Source organism: Papio anubis, chromosome 14, assembly GCF_008728515.1.
Source record: "Papio anubis isolate 15944 chromosome 14, Panubis1.0, whole genome shotgun sequence".
NCBI classification, from domain to species: Eukaryota; Metazoa; Chordata; class Mammalia; order Primates; family Cercopithecidae; genus Papio; species Papio anubis.
Genome location: NC_044989.1, coordinates 24,752,907 through 24,774,911, shown reverse-complemented (window position 1 = coordinate 24,774,911; position 22,005 = coordinate 24,752,907). Strand labels below are relative to the sequence as shown.

At 47.4% G+C, this 22,005-nt stretch overlaps 1 protein-coding gene across 3 annotated transcripts in view; it reads right to left on the bottom strand.

Annotated features, from left to right (window-relative positions):
* EFR3B (EFR3 homolog B) overlaps positions 1–22,005 on the bottom strand; it is a 113,943-nt gene that overhangs the window by 49,321 nt on the left and 42,617 nt on the right. Inside the window, exons 2-4 of one of the 3 annotated variants that reach the window (XM_009183800.4) lie at positions 15,847–15,923; positions 14,121–14,248; positions 3,770–3,920 (exon numbers count right to left, since the gene is read on the bottom strand). In XM_009183800.4, the coding sequence (XP_009182064.1) occupies positions 3,770–3,920; positions 14,121–14,248; positions 15,847–15,923 (356 nt within the window). Of the gene's footprint in view, positions 1–3,769; positions 3,921–7,827; positions 11,013–14,120; positions 14,249–15,846; positions 15,924–22,005 lie in introns of those variants that run through there. The other 2 variants (XM_021924647.2, XM_009183801.4) reach the window with 2 other exon arrangements.

Below are 22,005 nucleotides of genomic sequence, written 5' to 3'. Positions count from 1 at the left end.
TTCCGAAGAGACACTCTACAGAGGGGAGATTTGTGCTATGCCGATTCAGGGAGCAAAACCAGGTCTGAGGGAAAAGCTACAGGGAGGAAGAGTGGGCTCAGGTTAAGTTTTTTTCTTGGCTTCTCACCCACAAGGCCAGGGGCTGCCTTGTGCTAGACTAAGTCTGGTCAGGGGGGCATCTGCACAGAGACTGGGTGCCACGCTTTGGAATCTAGGGCCCAGTGAGGGGCTTTTGACCTTGCCACCCCTCAGATTCTAGGGAGAATATTAATACATGCACAGGGGCCAAAAGAATCACTGTCTAAAGCCAGCACTCTAGCTGTGTGAGCACAGACAAACCATCTCACTTCTTGGGATCCCATCTCTACACTGAGAAATCCAACAAAATTAGGGGTTAGATGAGCTTGATTCATTTTGCTTTCTTTTCCTTTTCTCCTTCTTTCTCTCCTTCCCTTTCTTTTGATTTCCTGGCAGCAAAACCTTTTATCCAAATAAAATGCTGCAAACTTCCATACAAACAATGAAAAGGTCTGGGCGTGGTAGCTCACACCTGTAATCTCAGCACTTTGGGAGGCCAAGGCAGATGGATCACTTGAGGTCAGGAGTTTGAGACCAGCCTGGCCAACACAGCAAAACCCTGTCTCTACCAAAAATACAAACATTAACTGGAGCCAGACGCTGTAGCTCACGCCTGTAATCCCAGCATTTTGGGAGGCTGAGGCGGGCGGATCACTTGACATCAGGAGTTTGAGACCAGCCTGGCCAACATGGTGAAACCCTATCTCTACTAAAAATTAGTTGGGCATGGTGGCCGGTGCCTGTAGCTCCAGCTACTTGGAAGGCTTTGGCAGGAGAATCACTTGAATCCAGGAGGTGGAGGTTGCAGTGAGCCGAGATCGTGCCACTGCATTCCAGCCTGGGCAACAGAGCGAGACTCCATCTCAGAAAAGAAAAAGAAAATCCTAGCTACTGGAGAGGCTGAAGTAGGAGAATCACTTGAACCTCGGAGGTAGAGGTTTCAGTGAGCTGAGGTCATGCCAGTGCACTCCAGCCTGGGCAACAGAGCGAGACTCTGTCTCAGAAAAGAAAAAGAAAATTAGCTGGGCATTTGGCCAGCTAATCCTAGCTACTGGAGAGGCTGAAGTAGGAGAATCACTTGAACTTCACAGGTAGAGGTTGCAGTGAGCCGAGGTCACGCCAGTGCACTCCAGCCTGGGTGACAGAGCAAGGCTATGCCTCAGTAAAACAAAACACAAACAAACAAAAAAAACCCCAGAGGTGGCTACTGGATGAAGTAGCAGTAAAGGGCCTAGAGACTCTATTCCTCCTCCCTCAGTTCCCCTTTCCCCCCACAAAGCCCTGAATCCCTGTGAAGACCTGTTTGGAACTCCTGGGCTAGACTCTAAGATAATGTCACGCACTAGCATGCTGGCAGGTCTAAAATGATGAGGAGCAAAAGAACACTCTTCTCAGGAAGGTTCAAGAAGGTCTGGGCTCGGAGAGCCGGAAAGAGCATCAGACAGGGACAGCAAGAGAAAAGGCTGCCTTCCAAGTTGCACTCTGGAGCTACTGCAAATATTTGACTTAACTCACTGACAAGAGCTTGTCCTTATATCATCATCATCGTCTGCAGTACAGCAATCATTAGTCAACTTGCTCTGGCTGATGCGATGATTCACTGCGATGGGGAATTTGCAGGACACTGAATTTTCCAGGCCGTAGCCGACAAAACACCTACCCTGGGCTAGGATTTCCTGTGGGCGAAGCTAGAGCTGGCGGCCACCTGCTTCCAGTGGCCCCCACAGATGCATGGTGGCTGGTTCATTTTCCATTCAGATGTTCTCTGGAGTTATCTTAAACAGGACAACTAAAACAGTATCTGAAGCCGTTGCCAGGGCAACTTGACAAAGGACTTTCCCCTTAGCTATAATATGTGTAATGTGTCGAAGGCAGCTGGCTCCCAGGGAGAGGAAAGAGAAGGGAATCTGTATAGGTTGCCACTCTTGGTCCTTGGAAGGAAAGCTGGAAGACTCTCTTCTGGTTGAATCAACTTATATAGAACAGGAAAGCAGCTCTGACCCATGCCATAAAAATTCAGGTTGGGGGCAGGGCGCGCTGGCTCACGCCTGTAATCCCAGCACTTTGGGAGGCTGAGGTGGGTGAATCACTTGAGCCCAGGAGTTTGAGACCAGCCTGGACAACATGGCGAAACCCTGTCTCTTGTAAAAACACAGGTATTAGCCAGGTGTGGTGGCGCATGCCTGTAATCCCAGCTATTCAGGAGGCTGAAGCAAGAGAATCACTTGAACCCAGGAGGTGGAGGTTGCAGTGAGCCAAGATCATGCCACTGCACTCCAGCCTGGGTGACAGAAAGAGGCTCAGTCTAAAAAAATAAAATAAAATAAAAAAATAAGAATTCAGGTTGGGAGGCTAAGGGGCAAACCTTAAACTTTTGTGATATCTGCAGATAGATAAAGGCTTCACTTAAGATCTGTAAAATAGTCATATCTAAGCTGCATGAAGACCTGGAGCTTAAAGTATGTCCTGAAGGGGAAGGAATGGGAAAGATGGCAAGATATTAAAGACAACCAGGGTGTGGGAGTATGTTTAAATGCACACATGAAGCAGGGAGTTTCTGACATATCTGATAGCTCTTCTCTAACAATATCATACTCTCCCACGACCGCAGCCACCTCCACTGAGACCAGCATTAGCTTGGAGGACTAACAGAGACCAAGCTGAACCTGCTCATGGTACTGATGAAAAGACTGAGGCCTATAAAAGGTAACCTGCTCGACGCTTCACAGTGAGGAAAGGGCAAAACTAAGCCAGAAGCCCTGTGTCCTGCTTCCCCGTGGTCTTTCCACTGATCTGGTACCTTTGTCCTGGGGACATCACTTTGCTCTATCTTTGAAAGAGGCATAACCTGGATAGCTTTCAAGATATGCCCCCATAGAGTGCTGAGTGGTGGGGGCCCTGGGCTCTTCCTGCCCTCCAAAGAAAGCCTCTGTTTCCATCGATTTTTATATCCATTTGGGGCCCCACTTAAAATTATTTGAGGGGAAAAAATTCTATTAGTAAAAAGTTTGGAGATCATCAATCTAGCGCTAAACACATTAGATGGAGATAATGGTTGCACAACTTTGTGAATACACTAAAACCACATTTTTGTTGTTGTTGTTGTTGTTGTTTGTTTGTTGAGATGGAGTCTCTGTTGCCCAGGTTGGAGGGCAGTGGCACGATCTCGACTCACTGCAGTCTCTGCTTCCTGGGTTCAAGTGATTTTCCTGCCTCAGCCTCCCAAATAGCTGGGATCGGATTACAGGTGTGCACCATGACACCTGGCTAATTTTTTTTTTTTTGTATTTTTAGTAGAGATGGGGGTTTTGCCATGTTGGTCAGGCTGGTCTCAAACTCCTTACCTCAAGTGATCCACCTGCCTTGGCCTCCCAAAGTGCTGGTATTACAGGTGTGAGCCACTGCGCCCGGCCACCACAGGGTTTAAAATAGGATGCTTGAAAGTGGTGAATTTTATTTTTAAAAATTGTTTTATTATATATCTATATAAATTATATACTTGTTTAAATTAAAAAATGAAAGGGCCCTTTGTTCACACAAAGGGAGACCCTAAAACAAGCAGTGTGTCACACTTAGGGTTGGGAACCAAATAGAAACAGAACATGACAGTGACGACCCCAAGGTCTCCCTCTCCCCTGCCAATCCCCAGGATGCGGCTGGGAGACCTGGAGCCCCCTGGGCCACTCCTTACCGAGTTGGTGCCGAGGATCTGCAGGTTGGGCTTCTCCGACTCCAGTAGCTTGGCCACCATCTTGAGGAAGCTCTCCACGAAGAGGTTGATGCTCTGGCAGTGGCAGGCCATGAGCAGCTGGTCCAAAGCCTCCATGGCAATGCACACGTACCTGGGAAGGGCAGCACACGCCGTCACCGGCTGTGGCCCTGCCACCCCATGGCCCGACCGGGGCATGAAAGGTGTCAGTGCAGTGACCTGGGCAATGCAGCATCCGGGTTATGAGGCTCCCCCACAGGCTGCCAACGTCTGGATAGCCTTTCCAACAAGTGTCTGCTCCAGCCCAGAACTGAGTCAGAATGAATCAGGGCTGGAAGGAAGCCTAGGGACCAACTCATCCAGCCCCTCATTTTACAGATTAAGAGCAGGAGGACAGATGAGATAGAGCATTTCATGAGTCAACACAAAGAGCAAGATTGATGCTCCCAATAGCAAACTCTAAGTCTAAACTCTGTGAGGTTGGGGAATTATCCGATCGAAGTCAAGAAGTGTTTATTGAGTGCCCACTGTGGAAAGGCTCTGTCCTAGACAGTGCAGGGGGCATAAGGATGAAGAAGGCAGTCCTTCAACTTAACGAGCTGAGATAAATACACAGATATTCCTTTAAAGGGAAAATAAATCCTACAAGAAAATCATGCATGATGTCCCATGAGGTTTCCAAGGATGGAGAGAGATGGCTCGAGTGGGGAAGAAGTCAAGATCTTTATGAAGAATCTAAGACAGGCCTGAGGACCAGCTTTATGGAATAGAAAATTTGCAGGTGTTGTGTCTGGAAGCCTCAGAAGTTCCATGATAAAGTACTATGCAAGCAATATGGTTAGCAGCATTACTATGTTTGGATGATACTCCCTACCTAGGGAATAAGACAGACAAAATGGACACAGAATAAACTTTTTTCTCATGAGGAATGTTCCCTATGTGAACTCAGTCTTTAAACTACTTAAACAATTCCTCTGAAGTCTAAAGACTGAGTGAACAACGTCAGAAACCAGGAATACGCAACATCCAATGGCAAAGAGCCAAGTCCTCTCACTAGATGACTGACAACTAGTATGGTTTGGCTCCACGTCCCCACCTGAATCTCACCTTGAATTGTAATAATCCCCACGTGTTGAGGGGGACACCAAGTGGAGAGAATTGAATCATGGGGGCGGTTTTCCCCATACTGTTCTTGTGATAGTGAGTGTGTTCTCATGAGATCGATGGTTTTATAAGGGGCTTCCTCTTCGCTCGGCTCTCATTCTCTCCCCTGCCGCCATGTGAAGAGGTGACTTCTGCCATGATTGTAAGTTTCCTGAGGCCTCCCCAGCCCTCCAGAACTGTGTGTGTCAATTAAAACTCTTTATAAATTACCCAGTCTTGGGTATTTCTTTATAGCAGCCTGAGAATGGACTAATGTAACGAAATAAAATGTCAGCCTCAAGCCTAATATCCTCTACTCTCTATTCACAATTCTACTTTCAGAAGAAGCAAAAAAGAGGGACATGCCATCTCCTACCTCCAGCTCCTCAACCCCTGAAAATAACAATCTCATTTGTTATTCTTGCTGTTCTCTCCTCTGTGCTAAATATACCCAAGCTCTCCCAAACTAGCCTTCACAGGACAACCCCCAATTATCTTAGTTGTCTTCTTCAATGCTTCTCCTAAATCCCAAGAAAAATGCCAAGAATCAAATTCCTAATGAGAAGGAGAATGGCACCTCTAAGCTCAAACTCCATATTTGTTCCAAGAGTGTCACATAACTAGTAATGTCTACATCATAAAACATACATCCTTCACTTACAAAGCATTTGCATTCTAAAGAAAGAGAGGTTTTGTTTTTTGTTTTTGCTTTTGTTTTGTTTTGTTTTGAACTTCTAACAAGGAAGCTGCTGCAAACCTTTCAGAAATTATTCTGGTTAAAATCTTTACATTTTTGGAGTTAAATTTCCCAGGCAGAATGCTAGATGTCTCCCCTAAAATATGTCCCTTTGCCTTTCCCTAGAAATTCAGAATTTTAGCTGTGCATGTGGCTGTTCACTTGGGACTCCATTTCCCAGTCTCTCTTGCTATGAGGTGAGACCACATGACTAAAACACTGCCATTAAAATGAGGGAAAGTGGCCAGGGTATGGTGGCTCACACCTGGAATCCCAACACTTTGGGAAGCTGAGGTGGGTAGACTGCTTGAGCCAGGGGTTCAAGAGAGCCTGGGCAACATGGCGAGACCCCATCTCTACAAAAAACACAAAAAAATTAGCCAGGCATGGTGGTGGGCACCTGTAATCCCAGCTACCTAGGAGGCTAAGGCAGGAGAATCGCTTGAACCTGGGAGGCAGAGGTTTCAGTGAGCCGAGATTGCGCCATTGCACTGCAGCCTAAGCAGCAAGAGCAAAACTCCGTCTCAAAAAAAAAGAAATTTTTTGTTTTTAAATATCTGCCTAACATGCAATGATGGATATGATTTGGGTCAAGACATAAAGAAGAACGAATCTTTTAATTCATCCTTTATTACATTTATAGCAGGTGAACCTGACTTTAGAGTTTCAGGCACCTTTAACATTTTAAAGTCCTGTGGTGGCAGCTTTGCTGCGATCTTGCAGGAGAGGCCTTTTGCTACTTTATTTTGACTTAGGGAACATCAACCTGATTCCTGGGCACCCCAAGTAGGCTTTACAGTTTTCTGCTTACTTTACCTCCCCTGTATTTTCTTTGTATCAGGAGGTACTTTTCTATTCCACATGATTTGACATTACAAGTAGAAGGATCACCATCCTGTAATGGGCACATGAGCCCAAACTCTGAGTTCATGAAGCCTTGCAATGGTCTCCCATTTAGCAGGATAGGAAACATTTCTAGCTCTTGCTTCCCTTTCCAATGAGGCCAGTCATTTGGTTTGCTTTGGATTGCTCAGAATTCACCTTTATTGGTGCCATCCGGTTTCTAAAGCACTCCCAAACCTGATTATTAGGTGCCTGTGCTATTTAGAGTATAAAGAAACTCAAAAGACAGTGGCTCCAGCAATATGGAAGTGCTTTTCCTCTCTCTCACATCAGTCTGGAGTGGGCCAGTGGGCTCTGCTCCATGAGGTCATTCAGAGATCTTCAACACATGGCTTTCCTCTCTGGGTCTCCAGTTGTTTCCACTTCCCAGCTGGTAGGAAGAGGGAGAGAGAGAGGACACAGAGGGCAATCGTGTCTTATAATCAACAGATGCTGATGTTGTTCACATCACTTTCTCTTAATTAATTAATTAATTTGTTTATTTTTGAGACAGGATCTCACCCTGTCCCCCAGGCTGGAGTGCAGTGGCTCAATCATGGCTCACTGCAGCCTTGACCTCTCAGGCTCAAGTGATCCTCCCACTTCAGCCTTTGAGTAGCTGGGATTACAGGCATACACCACCATGCCTGGCTAATTTTTGTATTTATCGTAAAGAAGGGAGTAATCATTTTACTTAAAGCCATGTTGGCCAGGCTGGTCTTTAACTCCTGACCTCAGATGATCCTCCCGCCTCAGCCTCCCAAAGTGCTGGGATTACAGGTGTGAGCCACCACACCTGGCCTATTTAAAAATTCTTGATTAGCTAGTCTTTGTCTTTTTTTTTTTTTTTTAACAAAGTTTGGGTGAACAAAAAGCATAGGGAGAATGACAATAGGACAATTTCAGGATCTGTTTCAAGGCTACAACACAAGGCTCCACAATACCTCCTGGGACAGCTACCCAGTTTCAGATATTGCAGTCAGACTACCTCATACTTAAGCTAGCTTTGCAAATTCAAACATAAAAAAAAAAAAAAATTAACAGCAGTCATGACTTCTAAATTTTTAAAAAGACATCAGCTACTTCTTACGTACCCTTGAGCTAACTTCTATACCAAGCAACCAGAAAATAAAACAGCCTTTAAATGCTGAAATGTTCTTTTCCACTTTTACAAAATGTTTATTTCTTTTATCTAGAATAGCTGAGTCAACTATTATTAAATGATTCTTTAATGATATTAAATAAAAGTATTATTGAATAGTTTTCTGGGTCTACTCACAAATGGATCAAGGCATGCTCTATCCACAGAGTGTTTTTCAAATACAAAGGCAGTCTTGGCTCTTTGAGCTCCTCTGGTGAGCGGGAGCCACGCCTACCATTCCTCCTTGCTCCCGGGACAGCCATTCCTGGCTCTGCAGCCTCGCCCTTCAGAGGCCATCACAATCACCATCCAGGAAACCTGCCGTGCCTTGCAGACCCAGTCCCAGTATGTTTCAGGTCCACTGTGTAGAGACTGAATTCTGCACAGGGTTGGGGAAGCAGACTGGGCTGGAGCCCTTCCAAAGGGGACAGGCTTTCCCTGCAGAGAGACCTGGACACCCTCAGGCAGCCAAGCATGGCGGGTAGGAAATGAGGGCAGTCAGCTTGGGAATCTCTTCCCTTATGAATCATCCCAGCATCCTTCTGTATGAAGGGATCTGCGGCATTTCACCATTATTACGGTGTTTAAATGATGTAAAGGAAGGGGTGGGGTTGGGCAAGAGAAGAAACTCAAGGCCTCGCGAGCCCCAGGGCTTAGATTACTGCTTTTCCTCTTCCTGCAAAAAATTCCAGAAATTCCTGATATGGAAAAACCATCTGCTATGAAAAAAAATAAAAAAATAAAAAAATAAATTGGCTACTTACCAACAGTGGAAAGTGGAAAATTTCCATTTTGGTAGAAGGCGAAAATTATGGTAGAAGTGAAACTGAAAAGTAAAGGAGTACAAGGCCCAGTTCTCTGAACACATGATCCTTTGTTCCTCATCTCTGATCCAATAGTAAGGATGGAATGTTTATAATTATGAACTGGAGCTTTTCAAAGCATCTTAGATAATTCGAAGTCAATGGGACCTTGGAAGCCCCGAGTCCAATGCTCTCCGTGTTTGTGCTATTTTATTGTAACCTTCTTGAGTGTGTCTAACCTGTTACACACTCAAAAGGAACAGAACCTGGGATCCCCAGGTCAGAAGGTTACTACCAGCAGAGATCTGATCTGGGGTGGGTGTCCTTGAAGGGGTCCAAAGTCAAAACAGGTCTGAGAATCTGAACTGGCCTAAGAAAGGAGGAGTGGGGAGTAAAGTCTGGGAACCAGGGTTAGTTGGTGAGGAAAGGCAGATCCAGGGTCAGGGATTAGGGTCAGCAGGCAGGATGAGCTTTAGTAGGGCCAGACATTGCGCAAGAATTGCTCAAGAGCAGTGGCCTGGACAAAGAACCTCTTGTTCCAGGCGGTTTGAGTGCATTTGGTCAGCCCACTCCTAGACAGAACCTTCTGGGTTTTAGGAGTCCAGAAGTAGGGAGAGAGGGCTGACCTCAGCTAAGGAAGGGAGGGATGACCCTCCTCATCTAGTAAGGGTCTGCGGTATCCCTATCTCAAGGTCAGCCATCCTCCAACCAGGTTCAGGGTCCTCCTGGTGAATGTGTATCTCTTAGGAGTGCCACTGGGTCAGCTCCAGGGCCAGGGTCCTCAGATTAGAGAAGCCCAACCCTCTGGCGTGGCCATCTCCATCCACCAGGGCTTGGTCCTGGCTGGGTGAGAGCTCCAGGCACTGACGGTGTCTTATATGGCATTCTGTATCTGTCAGTGCTCAGGGGTCACTGTCGACTGAGTGAGTCTTACCCAGCACTGCTGTTCCCTCCCCTGCTCTCCCTTAGTTTCTAGGGGACGTGCTGACATTGGAGTTGAACTGGAAGGGAAATGTAAAGAGAAGGGAAAATAGAAGGACTGCTCGGTTTTCGCTGCTCTGCACATCACTGCCCATCATACTGCAGGCCCATGAACAATGCCTTGAAATTCACATCTCATCCTCTCTCTGTTCACATTTGGCTGCCCACCACCATCCCTATGCTAAACACCTATGAGCCAGAGTCCACACACAACTGAAATGGGGTGACAATGTGGGGAGGCAGTGGGGCAGATGAGGGTGGTTCTGCCCCTGGGTCCAGCATCCAAGGTTCATGTCCGTATGGTCAAACGCCAAATACAGACACCTGCATCACGGCAGGAAGACACAGCCTCTCACCCTGTCTGCAAGAGAATATTTTAATCTTCCAAAGCTGCCATCAGTGATGAGGAAGATAATGATGATGTATGTGGCATTGGGTACAAAAAGACGGGGAGGGCAAAGAGAGACAGAATAAGAGATCAAATCTAACAGATTTTTCTTCTCCAAATGTTTATGAACAAAGCCCTCAGTGAGGCCTTCAGGTTTTAAATACTTAGAGGCTACAATGGCTATTTTTAACAGAATGGTACTAAATTTGAATTGCAGTTGTAAGGGCAGCAGAATGATTCTAAGTGGCTCTGCTGGCTCTAGGACATTTTTTACTGAGAGAACCATCACTGAAGAGAGAGCCGGTTAAATTAGTATTAAGTGTTTAATGTTAGAGCTAGCATATTAGTTTTAGGTTCAACCTAGGATAAAGTCATTTTTACTTGCTTGAGTATAATTTACAATATGTCAAGGCCCTTAATATAATCAGCATGTACGGTAGATTTGCTCTTATTCAGGATGTAACCTCATTTTATTATATAAAATGATTACAGAAACATATTGATTTGGATCCTGCTTTTTACACCAAGAGTGGCTTGATTTAAGATTCGCTGGCGAGGCCTGTGCTTTCTAGACTTCTCCACCCCATCAGCACCATGCACATTTCACTGTAGTTCAAGACTGGCTCTGTCTTCTCCTGCCAGGAGGAAGGGGCCTTGGATGGCAGTGGGGCTGATGGGCAGCTGCAGGGGGAGGCCCATCAAAGAGATCAAAGTGAGGGAGAGCACCAGAAAGACCCACAGAGCCAGCCGGGTGGTCAGCCAGTCCATGTGGAGTGGGTCTACAGCAGGTGCGGCGGGGGTGGTGGGCTTGGCTGGGTTACAGGCAGGTTGTGGAAGACCCCAGAAGTCAAGCTGAGGATGCTGGATTTTTTTCTCAAAGAGCTAGGAAAGCACAGCTTGGGGTCTGTGTGTTGAAGATCATACATAGCAGTATTAACCTGGAAGGACAAGAGCAGGATGGGGAGCAGGGAGACTATGTCCAAGGCTACTGCCATCATCTGAATGAAAAGAGAAGAGCCTGGACCAGGAGAAAGGCTAGAGTCGATGAAAGTAGAGGATGGCTATAAAAGACTCTGTGGAGGCCGGGTGTGGTGGCTTGCATCTGTAATCCCAGCACTTCGGGAGGCTAAAGCAGGTGGATCACGAGGTCAGGAGTTCGAGACCAGCCTAACCAACATGGTGCAACATCGTCTCTACTAAAAACACAAAAATTAGCCGGGCATGGTGGCACGCACCTGTAGTCCCAGCTATTCAGGAGGCTGAGGCAGGAGAATCGCTTGAACCCAGGAGGCAGAGGTTGCAGTGAGCCGAGATCACGCCAATGCACTCCAGCCTGGGCGACAGAGTGAGACTCCATCTCAAAAAAAAAAAAAGACTCAGTGGAGAATGGAACCAACAGGACTGAGAACCCCAGCCTGAATCCTGAATCCACCTAACCCTCAGCCCCATGAGCAACGCCACCAGGAATATCTGAGCGTTCTCCTGACATTCAGTCTCTGAATTGTGGCATGATGTCTGGGCAGCAAACACAACGTGCCCTGCAATTCATGTTTTTTATTGTAGAAGTAACACATCCACATAAAGAATATTTAGGAAAAACGTAGAAAAAATAGATACAAAACAAAACAAACCAAAAATCCCCAGTCACACTGTTCATAAAATGAATACTCCTAACATATTGGTACGTTCTTTGTTGTTGTTGTTGTTGTTGCTGTTGTTGAGATAGGGGCTTGCTCTGTCACCCAGGCTGGAGTGCAGTGGTGTGATCTCAGCTCACTGCAAACTCTGCCTCCTGGGTTCAAGCGATTATCCCATCTTAGCCTCCTGAGTAGCTGGGACTATAGGTACATGCCCCCACACCCAGCTAATTTTTGTATTTTTGATAGAGATGAGGTTTCACCATATTGACCAGGCTGGTCTTGAATTCCTGACCTCAAGTGATCCACCCGCCTCAGCCCTCCAAAAGTGCTGGGACTACAGGCATGAGCCACCGCACCTGGCCAGTATGTTCGTTTTTACTATATTTTCTAGCCATTTAGATTTTTTGTTGTTGTTGTTGATTTTTTAACTTGATTGCAGATACTGTCTACATAATTATGGATTCTGGTTTTCATTTACTTAAAGCATTTTCCAAATTATATGGAAAGCATCTTTATAAACACCAATTTTATTGACTAGATAACATTTTATCAAATGACACACACCATGATTCACTGAACTATTCTCCTCTGGCTGGACATTTCATTTCCACTTTTTCATTTTTATAAATAACAAGATAACGAACATCTCTGTGTGTGAAGGTAGACTGTATTTAAGATTGATTCCTTGGGGCCTGGCGCAGTAGCTCATGCCTGTAATCCCAACACTTTGGGAGGCCGAGGCGGGAGGATTGCTTGAGACTGGGAGTTCCAGACCAGCCTGGGCAACATGGTAAAACCCGATTTCTACAAAAAATACAAAAATGAGCCGGGCATGGTAGCATTCGCCTGTGGTCCCAGCTATGTGGGAGGCTGAGGTGGAAGGATGGCTTGAGCCCAGGAGGCTGAGGTTGCAGTGAGCCAAGATCATGCCACTGCACTCCAGTCTGGGTGACACAGCAAGACCTTGTCTCAAAAAAAAAAAAAAAAAAAAAAAAGATTATTTGGGATCAACAAATAGAAATGGAATTACTGAGTCAAAGGGCCTAAGTGTTTTTAAAGCTCTTGACACATTATTTCAAAATTACTTTCTAGAGAGTTTCAACCAATTTGTACTCTTTCTAGAAAAGAATGAAAATGCCTCCCATTTTGCCATCTATTGCTTAATACTGGTAATTATATTTCCTTTGTGATGAATTTAATAAGCTAGCATCTTAGTATTTTATTATGCACCTTTGATCACAAGTCTGTTGGATGTCATCCCACGTGTGTGGCAAGCTCTCTCTCCTTTCCTGTAAGTCGCTTGTCTGTGGCCCTTGCCTCAAATCTCTTAGTGTCTCAGTTTCTCCACTCCACCCACTATTTGGTATGAGCTACTAATATATAAGTTTGAATCCTTTGTCTTAATTTTCAAATATACTTTTTTCTTGTTTGTCTCTTAAACTTTGAGTGTTTCTTTTTTCTTTTCTTTCTTTTTTATTTTTTGAGACAGAGTCTCTATCTGTCGCCCAGGCTAAAGTGCAGTGGCGCACACACAGCTCACGGCAGCCTTGACCTCCTGGCTCAAGCCATCCTCCCATCTCAGCTTTCCGAGTAGCTGGGACTACAGGTGCATACCACCACGCCCAGCTCATTTTTGTTTATTTTTTGTAGAGATGGGCAGTATGTTGCCCAGGCTGGTTTTGAACTCCTGGACTCAGTGATCCTCCCCCCTCGGCCTCCCAAAGTGCTGGGATTATAGGCGTGAGCCACCGTGCCTGGTCTGAGTGTTTCTTTATTGACATCAAAATATTTAAATTTTTCAACAGTTAAGTCTATTGATCAGTCACTTGCTTTAAGAGTTCTTCTCTCTTTACACATAGAAAGCCCTTCTCTTTCAGAAGGTTGATAAATATTTCACCTAAGTGTATTTTTAATGGACAAATTGCCCTTAACTCTGTCTTCTTATTAGAATGTAGATGACTCCTCCTTAGTTTTCAGGACAGTAAGTGGGATAAGGTAGGATAGGTTGGATGAGGATGGTGGTGCAATCATAGCCTCAATTTTTATTAAGGCCCCAGACTGTATGAGGGCTTCTGTATGGAAACACAAGAGAGAATGGATGCTGGAAGAGGTGCTGTAGGAAGCCAACACCTTCTTCTTCCCAAACCTCGGCAGCAGCATCACCTGCCTTTGGAAGATCACATGGGATACACTCCTTAGCCCCAGTCCCCAGTTTTCTTGGTCTGTTTGATAATCTATTTCTTTTTTTTTTTCTTTTTTTGAGACAAAGCCTTACTCTGAGAGTCACCCAGGTTGGAATGCAGTGGCACAATCATGGTTCCCTGCAGCCTCGGCCTTCTGAGCTCAAGTGATCCTTCTGCCTCAGCCTCCCAAGTAGCTGGCACTACAGGTGTGCACCACCACACCTGGCTAATTTTTAATTTTTTTGTAGAGATGGAATCTCGCTATGTTGCCCAGGCTAGTCTTGAACTTAGTGATCCTCCCACCTTGACCTCCCGAAGTGCTGGGATTACAGGTGTGACTCACTCTGCCTGGCCATCATTTTCTTAAAAGGACCCTATGTTTAGCCTAACAATATAGTTCCTGACATTCTCCCTCTCTCCCTTCCAAACTACTTACCCATATCGATGGCGACCCACGTCACGGATGAGCCTCTCAGAGAGGTAGGCGCCAATACGATCAAGCTTTTCTGGAGCTGAGAGGGCATAGAAGGTCAGCTTCTCCATGTTGGTCTTCACCAGCCCATCCTGCAGGAGAAAACAACTTGTGCTCACTGTGGCCACACTACAGCTAGACGAGTTCGAGTCTAGAGAAAAATAATCATTCGACTGAATCAGCATTTACAGAGTGCCCTTTATGGATGTGCCGGCCACATGTGGGTTTCAGTGACAGGCAGATGATTAAAACATAGTTTTAGTTATAGGCTCACGCCTACAATCCCAGCACTTTGGGAGGCTGAGGTGGGCAGATCACGAGTTTGAGACCAGCCTGGCCAACATGGTGAAACCCTGTCTTTACTAAAAATACGAAAATCAGCCAGGCATGGTGGCGAGTGCCTGTAATCTCAGCTACTCAGGAGGCTGAGGCAGGAGAATTGCTTGAACCCGGGGAGTGGAGGTTACAGTGAGCTGAGATCGCGCCATTGCATTCTAGCCTGGGCGACAGAGCGAGACTCCACCTCAGAGGGGGGAAAAAAAGAATAGCAAGTGATACAAATGTATAAAATGTATATATGTATGTGCATGTGTATGGATATATATACATGAATGCATATGTGTATGTGCGTATGGGTGTGTGTATATATATACACCGTGTGTGTATGTGTCTAGGAATGGATGATACAGCGTCATTAAAAGCCATCCAAGCCGGGCGCGGTGGCTCACGCCTGTAATCCCAGCACTTTGGGAGCCTAAGGCAGGCGGATCACAAGGTCATGAGATCGAGACCATCCTGGCCAACATGGTGAAATCCCATCTCTACTTAAAGTACAAAAAATTAGCTGGGCATGGTGACACATGCCTGTAATCCCAGCTACTTAGGAGGCTGAGGCAGGAGAATCTCTTAAACCAGGGAGTCAGAGATTGCAGTGAGCCAAGATCGTGCTACTGCACTCCAGCCTGGTGACACAGCGAGACTCCTTCCCCCCAAAAAACAAACAAACAAACAAACAAAAAACACCCCAAATTAAAACATGTTGGAGAGCCGGCACCAAGGCACACACAGGACGAAGGCAGCTCTGCAGCTCTTAGGGAACTCTATAGAGGATGCTCCCATCAAGACAGGCCATTGGTTCCCAGAGAGCAAGTCAAGTACATCAGATCCCAATGTTTCCCAGACCACAACCCACAAAGCAGCCTGATGGGTGGAGAGGTGGCTTGGAGGCCAGGCCCTGTGTGTGTACGCCCCTAGACACCTGGCAGACACAGAGGGTGGCAGCCAGGGGGAAAGACCTGGGCTCCTGAGCCCAACCCAAGACAGGGGAGTCCCCACACTGAGCAGCAGGGAGCTACGATCACTCAGAGTTAGCAGCTTCAGGGGCGATCGTGCAGAGACATGCAGGAGAAAGATGTCTGGATTGGACAGTGGTGGCCACAAGCACACCGAGATGCACTTTCAGCTGCCTTCTGTGGATCCAAATGCCCTCATCCTTCATGTCCCTAGCAGCCTCTCACCACTGCCCAGGTGGTGTGGCCCAGGTTCCAGTTTCTCTGGGAAGGCTCAGCGCCCGGGGACCCTGAGAGGGCCTGCCTTCCCCCCCGGCAGGAGGCCTGGCTTCCAAGCTGCCCCCGTCAGAGGCCCTGCCTGGACCGTGAGAGCCACGATGCGTGCCAGAGACGTGACCCACCTCGGGATCCTCAGGGAAGATGTTGTCAACCAGCCTTTTGTACCTGGGGCGTAGGGCACCGCAGCAGCCACACACACCTGGAATGAGAACAGGAAAAACTGTGAGCAAAGCCTCCTGGTCAGGTCCAGAAAAGCTGGGAGCCAGGGCCAGGGCGGCCTGTGAGGAAACAAACCAAGGCTGGAAACAGGCCCCTTCCTTGGAGGGCTCGGGACCTTGTCCTCTCAGAGTGGGCATCTCTCATTGTCCCCCGTCCCCACATTCTAAGACATCTGCCATGTGCCATTCTGGCATCTTCATGTCTTTTGCTTGGGGGTTGGGCACGGTGTCAAATGCAAGGCCAGGCCACAGGGAGCATTTTCAGGGGTGAGGCTTCGTGGGTGGGAACTTACATAAAGGTCAGGTGCTGTGCCCACCTACTGTGCTGTTACACACACACACACACACACACACACACACACACACACACACACACGTTTCCGGGACAGGAATATGAAAGTGCCTTCTGCAGCTCAAGAATCTAACAGAGCATCCTGGGAAGATGGACACAGGTTTGGGGGACAGGTGTTCTTTCCTATCTGCCCCCTCGTTTGCTCCTAACTTTCTTTATTCCCTGCTCTTCAGTCTCCCTCTATTGTCCTATCTCCTGGAGCCATTTCCATTATAGAAAGTTATGTGCAACTATGATAAATTGACATCATCATCAATGATTCACATTTGACGATGCATCTTTAACGCAGTGTGACGGTGGAATTTGAAAACTGCGGCCTTTTAGAGTTGGGCAGGGCCTTGAGGACCATCCAGTTTGTGGTTCTCAAATGCCGGACCCCAGTGAGGTTTGCACCAATCTGTAGCAACATGAAAAATCTGACAACCCTGTGGTATATTTGTGTAAAGCTAAATTTACTCCATTGAGAAGACTGAAGTGACCTCCTCCTTCATGTTTTGCTGCTGTGAAGTGATGGTGTTAGGAAACCAGTGATAAAAACAAACCCGCAAAATTAGAAGTTGGCAACTCTAGGTCTCACCATAAAAAGTTTCAATTAGTAAAGGAATAATAGCCATTGCGCTTCTTCAGTCAACCTCCAAATCCACCCAGCTCCACCCCTCACTGAGGGGGCGGGCGTGGAGGAGGAGAGAGGAGGACTTCAGGGAGGGGCCTGGGAGCCTGGGAAAGTCCACCTCCTCCCTCCCCCGCAGTAAGCACCCCTTCATTCTGCCAATTACAGATGAATTCTATCTGTACAAGCACACCACTTGAAATGCAAATATGCCCTGGGAAGATTAAGCCTACAGATCATTCAGAAAAGAATGTGTTCCTTCATTGGGAATTACTTTAATCACAAAAGAGGTTTACACAGGGCAGAGAAAAGAGTTCTTTGGGAGTTTTGATTGGGAGGGGGTGGGGTGGGTGCCACTCAGGAGGAAAGAGCAGCAGTTTCGGCTCTGGGGTGATTTGGGTTTGGGGATGGGCACGTCCTTGGAGTAGCCATGGGGCACCAAGAGGATGGCAAAAGCCCAGGGGCAGATAACTTATTTGTGATCCCCTCCACCACCCTCAGCCTCCGCCCACCCCAGCATGGAAGGGACCAGGCAGACCAGTGGGCGGGCTGCATGCCCAGGCTCTCCAGGCTTAGCCTCCTTGCCCGACCTCATTCCTGGCATCTCCTCACCCCTCCCTGCCCCTGCCTGAGAAAAGGTGTTAGGGTTCTGGGTGGTTGGCATCCAGGGTTATTTCTTGTGATGGGACAGCTCCCCAGGGCCCAGTCCCCCTTCTTGGGCCTGGAAGTCCAGGGTTTAAACCTGCAGCTGCCCAGTCTTCTGCCTGGTGCAGTTGCCAGGATGCGTCTTTCCAAGGTGTCCAGGTAGCACATGCTCCACGCTCTCCCAGCAGCCTCCCTTGTCACAGTCCCTAAACCAGGAACACTGGCCTTTTGCATTTTCAGGGGGTGAGGAAATAGGAACATGGGGAAGTTAGGACTAAAAAAATTGTAGTGTCAGTTCCTCCCTTGAAACTTTCTGAAGGGCCTGTGAGCCAAGGCCTGCACTGGACAAAGGCCAAGCTCACAGCTAAACCCAGGCTTGTCAAGGAGAAAGCTCAATACCATCCTGGGTACTCATAATAGAAACTTCCACATAGCGCCCCAAGGGGGCTGTGGGGTTGTCAGTGCAGCTAGTCCAGCTGGACAGGGTTCCCTGAGGCATCAGGCCGGGACAGTCCTGGTCTGGGGACACCAACTCTGTTCTTCTCAAATGAAAACCAGATAGGCTGCTGCCTCCTGCTCTCTTGTATTCCAGAAGGGGAGCTCCTCAGGCCCCCCCTTGCTACATCCTTCCTCTCTGGTCCACAGGCCCTCCAGGGAAGGCACCTTCTCCAGCGCAGAGGCCTCCAGGAGCTGCCACCACACAGGGCCCATGGTGGGAACCAGTCCCAGGGCCCTTCTGGACCAGTAGAGAGGAGGTAAGAAGGCCTAAAGAACAAGAGGGGAAGGTGAGGTCTTCCCGGCTTACTCCCCAACCTCCTTCTTGTCTTTCCTTTCTTCCTAACCTCGTCAGAACCTCTGAGGGTAGGGGCTAGGGAGGCAGTGTGGCCAACAGCATGGGCTCTCAGGTCAAATCCTGGCACTGCCACTTCCTAAACTGTGACTTGGAGCAAGTAACAACATTCTCTGTGCATGGGTGTCCTATCTCTATAACAGGGCTAGGGCTATCCCACAGGTCTGGTAGGAGTCCAGAGCCAGTCCAGGGCTACAAAGCACTTACAGCAGGGCCAGGACTGTCAGGCCTCAGGAAGGTTCTGGAAGCTGCCCACCCCTTTCTGCTTTCCCCCAGGCCCAGTGCCATTGAGCCCTTCCATCCATGCCAGCTGGTCCATGCAGGCTTGGTACATCTTAGCAGGGCTATCCCATTGACCACTTGCTTGGCCACAGTGACCAAGGCCCATCCAAAGGAGTAAGAAGTGAGAATCACAGTACACCCCTTCAGAATACTGTGGGTCTGAAACACGTACCACTTCCCCAAGGCAGCTCTGTGCACTTGCAAGTAATGATACTTTGACCCCAACCTGCATTCCTGTCTGGCCACCTTCCCAAAGCCAGAACCTCAGCACCAACTCTACAAACCCCAATGCAAAGGTGACACAACATGAGGTCACACAACAGAATGGAGTCACAAACAAGAGGCATGCTGCAGAGAATCCATGGGACTTGCCATTGGAAGGCCACTAGTGGAGTGGCTGCTGCATGGTAGGGGAAGAGGAGGTGAACCTTAAGGGACTGACGAGTGCATGAGGAAGCTACAGCAATCAAGGCAGTGTGCTTCTAGTGAAAGAACTGACAGGTGGATCAGTTGGACATCCACATGCAAAAAAATGAATGTAGACACAGCCCTTACACCCTGCACAGAAGCTTACTCAAAATGGATCATTTACCTGAATGTCAAACACAAAGCTATCAAACTTCTTGAAGATAACATAGGAAAAAGCCTAGATGACCTTTGCTTTCTCCGATGACTTCTTAGATAAAAAACCAAGGGCACAATCCATGACAGAAAGAACTGATAAAATGGAATTCATGAAGATTAAAAATTCCTGCTCTTTGGCTGGGTGTGGTGGCTCAAGCCTGTAATTCCAGCACTTTGGGAGGCGGATGTAGGTGGATCACTTGAGGTCAGGAGTTCGAGACCAGCCTGGCCAACACGGTGAAACCCCATCTCTACTAAAAATACAAAAACTAGCTGGGCGTGGTGGCAGGCGCCTGTAGTCCCAGCTACTTGGGAGGCTGAGGCAGGAGAATCACTTGAACCCGGGAGACGGAGGTTGCAGTGAGCTGAGATCACGCCACTGCATTCCAGCCTGGGCAACAGAGCGAGACTCCATCTCAAAAAAAAAAAAAAAAAAAAAAAATTCCTGTTCTTCAAAAGGTGCTATCAAGAGAATAAAAAGTCATAGACTGGGAGAAAGTATTTGTAGAAGACAGCTAATAAAGAATGTGTGTGTGTGGGGGGGGGGGGTCTTCAAAACATAAGGAACTCTGGACATGGTTTGGCTGTGTCTCTACCCAAATCTCATCTTGTAGTTCCCATAATCCCCACGTGTCATGGGAGGGACCTGGGGGGAGGTAATTTAATCATGGGGACAGTTACCCTCATGCTATTCTTGTGATAGTGAGTGAGTTCTCGTGAGATCTGATGGTTTTATGAGGGGCTTTTCCCCGCTTCACTCTGTACTTCTCCTTGCTGCTGCCATGTGAAGAAGGATGTGTTTGCTTCCCCTTCTGCCATAATTGTAAGTTTCCTGAGGCCTCCCCAGCCATGCTGAACTGTGAGTCAATTAAAGCTCTTTCCTTTATAAATTACCCAGTCTCAGGTATGTCTTCCTTAACAGCATGAGAATGGACTAATACAAACACTTAAAACTAAACAATAAGAAAATAACCCAATTAAAAATGGGGCTAGGCAGGGTGGCTCATGCCTGTAATCTCAGCACTTTGGGAGGCTGAGGCAGGCGGATCACTTGAGGTCAGGAGTTCGAGACCAGCCTGCCCAACATGGCAAAACCCTGTCTCTACTAAAGATACAAAAATTAGCCGGGTGTGGTGGTGTATGCTTGTAATCCCAGCTACTCAGGAGGCTGAGGTAGCAGAATCACTTGAACCCAGGAGGCGGAGGTTGCAGTGAGCCAAGATCACGTCATTGCACTCCAGCCTGGGAGACAGAGCAAGACTCTGTCTCAATCAATCAATCAATCAATCTGTCAATGGCCTGAAACCTTAATAGACATCACACCAAAGGAGATATGCAGATGGCAAATAAGCCTATGAAAAGATGCTCCATATCATATATCATCCAGGAAATGTAAATTAGAACAATGAGATACCACTCCATACCTATTAGAATGGCCCAGATCCAGAACACTGACCACAGTGCGTGCTGGCAGGGGTGTGGAGCGGCAGGAACCCTCATTCATTGCTGGTGGGAATGCAAACTGTACAGCCACTTTGGAAGACAGTTTGGCAGCTTCCTACAAAATTAAATAAACTCTTTCCATACGATCCAGCAATCGCACCCCTTGGTATTTACCCAAAGGAAATGAAAACTATGTCTACACAAAAACCTGCACATGGATGTTTACCGCAGCTTTATTTAGAATTGCCAAAACTTGGAAGCAACCAAGATGTCCTGCAGTGGGTGAATAAACTGTGGTACATCCAGACAATGGAATATTATCCAGCACTAAAAAGAAATGAGCTATCAAGCCATGAAAAGACATGGAGGAAACGTAAATGTATATTACTAAGGGAAAGAAGCCAATCTGAAAAAGCTACATACTGTATGCTCTAAAAAATAGAGTCTTCAGGCCGGGCGCGGTGGCTCAAGCCTGTAATCCCAGCACTTTGGGAGGCCGAGACGGGCGGATCACGAGGTCAGGAGATCGAGACCATCCTGGCTAACACGGTGAAACCCCGTCTCTACTAAAAAAAAAATACAAAAAACTAGCCGGGCGAAGTGGCGGGCGCCTGTGGTCCCAGCTACTCGGGAGGCTGAGGCAGGAGAATGGCGTGAACCCGGGAGGCGGAGCTTGCAGTGAGCTGAGATCCGGCCACCGCACTCCAGCCTGGGCGACAGAGCCAGACTCAGTCTCAAAAAAAAAAAAAAAAAAAAATAGAGTCTTCAAAGAAAAAAGAAAAAGTACATGGGGTAGGAGAGCAGATGCTCTGGAGAGCAGAGCCACAGCCCCCAAACTGTGTTCCATGAAACACTAGCTGTGTGATGCTAACAAGCATTTCCCAGAAAAAGGCTCCAAGGACAAATAAATATATGAAGCCAGGCATACTAAATCCCCCTATACCAGATTCATAGCACAAATAAATATATTCTGAAAAGTCAACAGCCACCAGCACCCTCCTTTTGGCCAAGTGCAGTGACTCATGCCTGTAATCCCAGCACTTTGGGAGGCTGAGGCAGGCGAATTACTTGAGGTCACAAGTTCTAGACCAGCCTGGTCAACATGGTGAAATCCTGTTTCTACTAAAAATATAATAATTAGTCAGGTGTGGTGGCACAGGCCTGTAGTCCCAGCTACTCGGAAGACAGGCAGGAGAATCGCTTGAGCCGGAGAGGTGGAGGACGGAGCGAGCTGCGATTGTGCTACTGCACTCCAGC